General features: G+C 28.4%; 1 protein-coding gene across 1 annotated transcript; it reads right to left on the minus strand.

The window, feature by feature from the left end:
- Positions 1–2,790: 2,790 nt before the first annotated feature.
- On the minus strand, positions 2,791–5,340 carry heca (hdc homolog, cell cycle regulator). The gene has a single exon (XM_071188294.2). The coding sequence runs from the start codon at positions 4,725–4,727 to the stop codon at positions 3,489–3,491; it is 1,239 nt and encodes a 412-aa protein (XP_071044395.1). The 5' UTR covers positions 4,728–5,340; the 3' UTR covers positions 2,791–3,488.
- Between the last annotated feature and the right edge of the window lie 436 nt (positions 5,341–5,776).

Here is a 5,776-nt window from a genome sequence, read left to right on the forward strand (position 1 = left end):
TACTTTATTCTTATATACTGAGCAAAGAAAAAAATTATTTTTATGCTGCCAAGTTTCAGAAATTTATTAATTGATAATAAGCAAGGGTTGATAAACTTTTTGTGAAAGACCCTGTTTTGTGTGAACACATAAAAACAGGTTTTAAAGGAATTGCACTTTTAAAATTATGAATAATGACATCAGACTTCTTTTTTAAAAGAAGAATTTTGTGAAGTGTTCATTTTTAAAATGAAAAATATTGAGAACAGTCTATTTTTAACACTTTTTCGCCCATCAATTACACATAGAAATTATGTCGTGACACCAGCTTTTAATTTACAATTGAATATTAAAGCATATTATTTATTATAAAGCAGGCATGACTAATGATGCATTAAAGCTTTTGCAATATTCTATATTGTCCTGGATTTTATTAATTTAAACAGATAATGCAAATGTAATGAGTAAACTTGTAATCAGAGGACAATGTGTTATATAGTTTGTAAATATTTTGCTAAGAGTCTGCTTTTAAAGTAAATCATTTATGAAGGGTTCGTTGTTTCTGCGAAAGATAAAAAAGACTTACTTTTAAACAGGTTCTTAAATTAATATGACATACATTTTATAAAAGAATTTTGTGAGGGGCCCATTTTGAAAAAGAAAAATATTGAAAAGGGAATGTTTTTAAGAAAAGATATTTTGTGGGGGAAGGGGGTCAGTTTTTACAACAAATATTTTATGAAGGGTCAATGGGCACAATTTTCTTCTAAACAATTAATGGGCACAAATTTCTTCAAAACAGACCTATAATAAATCTAACAAAACTTGTATGAGAATAACTAATTTAGAAATAAATGTTAAATTTAATGACAGCTTAAAAAAATTATTAATATTCCCAACTTTCATGTTTAATTTAATATTTAAAATAAAAGAATTTGATCTACAAATTGTTTTAATATAATCACCATTTTAATAAATTTATAAAAAAGATAATTTTTTACTTAATGTATATTTTGTGAAAATTTGTAACTTTTCAAAAGGCAAAAATAATAATTGGTTCATTCAAAGTTACCTTTATTAAAAGAACATTTATTCCAAAAAATTTAACAATGCTTCAGTTTCATTAACGGCTTCGGCTTCATAAGAAGCAAGTTTCAAATCAAACAAAGTTTATGCTTAGCATAAATATTTCCAAAACTGTAAGTTAACTTTATAAAATTAAATTAATGCATAAAAAAAAATGCGCAAAAGAATTTATGTATGGACTCAGTATTAAAATTAAATTAATTACGTCAAGAATTCGAAATGAACCAAGATTAATAAAACTAATTTAAGTAATTAATAAAAATAATTTAAGTTTCAAAATCATTCAATTTGCAATTAAGCAATACGAAGTCCCATCAATAACAGCCGATAAGATTACTACTGTTATCTATGAAATAAAGCTAATAAGATATCTAAATAATACTATTTAAAAAAAAAATCCAATTTAGTTGAATTCTGCAGCAAATAAATTAAATTGGAAAATAAAAATTTCCAAGATCACAATCCAATGTACAGAAAAACAACAATTGTTTTGTATACATAGAAAATAATTCACGTAGATATGCCATTCTAGAGTATTTTTAGTTAAAAACTGTCATATTATTTACAATAAGAAAATCGATTTTAGCACACACACATATAAGTTTAAAGAGTATTAAAAATAGCTGTATGCCAAATTAGTTTAAATACTTTTCATAACAATCACAGGACTATAAAATGTTAACCACAATAAAACTACCAAATCCTTCACTTTATCACATCTGCTGTAATTTGAGCAAAGTAACTAATATACAAGAAATTTTTTTAAAGGAAATAACATTTTGTGTGAATATACAATGAAATCTGTCAGGTTGACCACCTTCGTATCTCTAAGTTGACCTCAATTATTAAGAACCAAAATTATCCTGTTTCATAAAAAAGAAGTAATCTTTATAATTTGACCACCATCTTGTATGGAAACCAATGAAATATAAGAAAAATCTCCCTAATGAAGTAATTAAATGATATTCATAATTTCAAAAAAAAATTTGCAGAAATTTTCTATATTATTATACATAATAATTTCACGCTATTGGTAAAACAGCATTAAAATGTAACTTAGCTGCATGGAAAAACTTATAATAATAATTTTAAAACTAATATGAAAACCTCTTAAAATGCTACAAAAATAATATTTCAAGTTCATGCCCATAAAATCTGTGGAGTTTTTGCAAAAAAAAAAAAATTATGTATATTTTGATTTGAAATGAGTATGAAATATGTAAAAATAACATATGAAATGATAAAAAGAAAATTATCCCCTCTTTTAAGGTATACAATGTAGGACAAGTGGTCAACTTAAATATGTTTCAATTCACTAATAAAATGTAGTTTTTTAAACTAAAAAGAATTTCAACGTTGATCATCATTCTTTTTCATCCAAACATTTCCTCCATTTTTTAATATTCATTTATACAAAATACTTATCTTTCTTACAAATAAAAAAAAATAAATTTATTTCATGATGACTAAAAGTGAAATAATTTATTCTCGTAATAGTTGCAATAAAAAAATTCTTTTATATCATTCCTTTGAATTGCTAAAAACTATACTTATTTGATAATGGTTGAAAAATATTTTTAAAAAAAATTCATTCTGTAAACATTTATTTCTGTAAACAGTAACTGTTTACAGAAATAAATTACTTTTTATTTTCTCCATAACATTTCTTTAATAAAACATTTTATATTATTAAGATAGAAATTATACAAATAAATATCTATTTAATTTTGATCAATATATAAATAATAGCATTATACAAAACAGAAAATTTAATCCCTTAATTTTTTCAGCAGCGACTATTGTTAACTAAATAAAATTTTAAATAAACGAAATGTATTCTAACAATTTTGGCACTTAAATAATTTAGCTTCAAAAAGGTATGTACTTTAACATTGAAATAGTAATTATACATAATATATCTGTATCAAATTAGAAAATCTATATCAAAATCAGTATTATATCAGCAGTACTTGATAAAACTGATTTTAAAAATAATTAATTTCTCAGCTTTTAACAAGTTAAAAATTACAACATAACAAAAATGCAAACAAGTAAAGTTATATTTTATATCTATGGCTTAACATAATGCAAAACTTGTTTATGCTAAGCACATAACTATCAAAGATGACTTCTGAAAACAAACAAAAAAATTATTTAACAATATAACTATAAACAGATGTAAAGTCACATTTACAAACAAGTTAACAGCATTAGAGTATTCAACACTAAAAAATTATTAGATCAAAGCAATTAACTTTCTATAAACATACAAGTTTTAACAGACACTAAGTCACATTACTTTGTGACCAATAAACTTCAAAACCAAAAAACATGACATTAATAAAAAACAGTTGTATTATTTCGATTTGCAGCTAATACCCTGCCATCAAATATATCTAATCATTAACTAAACAATACTAAGCTTAACAATTATTTTTAACCAAATTATAAGATGCCAAAGGTTTTATAAAATGAAAATCAACAGCACTGCAATTAGAACAGGGAATACTACGACTGTAATCACTAAAAAACTGTAATCTACGATCAGGCAACATAATTATTCTCTGACAATTATTGCATCGTAGCCTTTCTTGGCAGCAGGGTATAGCTGCTATAACATCATAGGAATACATTGTGCCTAGAATCAAATCCCGACCATCCCATCTATTTTGACAGTATTTACAAATAAGCACTGAATTCCAGCCTTCTAAACAACCCATGCATACAGCATTTAAATACTGTAATTGACAATCAACTTTCACTGGTATAGAGCTATTGCAGTATTGGCGTGGAGAAATGAAAAAAGTTCCATCAATTAATGGATAGCGATCAAAAATTAACATATGGTTGTAACAGAAGATGCAATTTATTCCAGATTTTTTGTTAGCACTTAAAGTTGACAAAATAAAGCACCTTATTTCATCATTACCTTGATTTCCTTCATCCTCTATTTTTATATGGTAGGAATTAATTTTATTAGGTGGCAAGGTATTAAATGAAGAGTAATCCAAACGCCGGCTGAAGATAGTACCGCTGGCATGCCGTTCTTTTCGTTCAGGTAAACAGCTTTTAGTACCCCAACTAGGCGAAAGCGGACAATCAGACGATGCAGAATTCGGGGGGCTACCAGATGTAGAACTGGTGCTGGATATGCTTGAGCTACGGATTCGATTTACAGGAACTTGAGGAACAATTGTCAGGCCAGGTTTTAAAATAGGAGTTGTACCGGTAATTGACAGTGATGGTTTGTCGTTCTTTTTCTTACGATGTTTCTTTCGTTTTTGATCATCAATGGGTATAGGTGGAGGTAACCAGTCCAAATCTTTACGCAAATGACCTTTACCACATTTACAGCCACAAGCTTTGTAAGCCAAATCGTACCCTTTTTTGGTCCATAAATTCTGTAAACGCTGTTTTTCGCTCCAACTTCGAGCGCGACCGGTCGAACGAAGAAATGTCAATACAGTGTCCTCCCATTGATCAAAACACAACTTGTGCATATATTGCCCCTCTCGACAACTTTCATTATTGCATATAACTTTCACAGCTTCGAATAATTTTTCTAAACCTATAGGTTCCCCAATATGACATATAGTCGGCACGCAGCATATGGTCATAGAAATAGGATCGAAGTTTTCATAGATCGCTTGGCGCTGCTGCATTTTGACAGCTCCCGCATATAACACACAAACAAAATAATATTCGAATAAAATAAATATATACTATATCAAAACATAAGTTCAAGCGAGAACAACATATCGAACGATTTTGCAGCATTGGCAACACTTGACATACCGAAATAATAATGAAAACAAGACACTAGATTATTTGTGACACAACACGCATAACTGTTTTGTTTCGTTTACGATTTCTGAAAGCAGCATCCTCCACTACTGAGAGTGGCGGCAAAAGCGAGCTCGTTGATTGGTCCATCGACTGGGTTGGGTGGATCATAATAGAAGCATTGCGCATGCGTCTTTTTTTCTTCTAGTTCAGCTTCCATTATTGAAAATCGTAAACAACACTCGAAGATTTTTTTATTTTATTAATTCATTGTATGACTTAAATCACGTAATTCCATTCCAGAAATGAATGCTTGATTTCTAATTTTGCATTCTACGAAGCTTGATTTTTTGAAGGGTGATTATAAGTAAAGTAATTTGAAGAGATAGCTTCACCTGCGCAGCACTAAAATACATGAAATAAATCGGCACGTGCCGCATGTTTTGACCTTGAGCGACTGCCACAAGTTGGCCGCTTCGCAAAAAGAAGTTGGCTCTTATCCCAGATCACCCGGCTTGGGGGGCCGACGTCAGATTGAGTTGGGGCGGAAAAGGAAGTAAAAATCTGCTCATTAGCAGAAAACCGGACTTATTTCTTTTATTACGCGTTGTTTACAAACTTAAGCTGATTGAATAATAATAAATCATAATTGTGAATATTTTTAGAAAGGTTATTCCGAGAGAAAATATTTATCGAACATTTATTTTTTTTAAATGATATAAAAATTTGTATTTCTATAAAAATATTAAGAATTCGAAGGGGTGGAAAATTCTAAATATGCTTTTAACTTTCTTTATATAACTTTCATAAATAAACTAATGATGGATATTACTGTATTTGGAAGCATTTTATGATATATGTAGACCGTCTCCCAATCACAAAATGACATATAAAACTGCGATATTTTATACTCTCTAGTTTCTATTAA

The sequence above is a fragment of the Parasteatoda tepidariorum genome, chromosome 12 (genome assembly GCF_982258835.1).
Source record: "Parasteatoda tepidariorum strain Cologne lab strain chromosome 12, Ptep-v5.0, whole genome shotgun sequence".
NCBI lineage: Eukaryota > Metazoa > Arthropoda > Arachnida > Araneae > Theridiidae > Parasteatoda > Parasteatoda tepidariorum.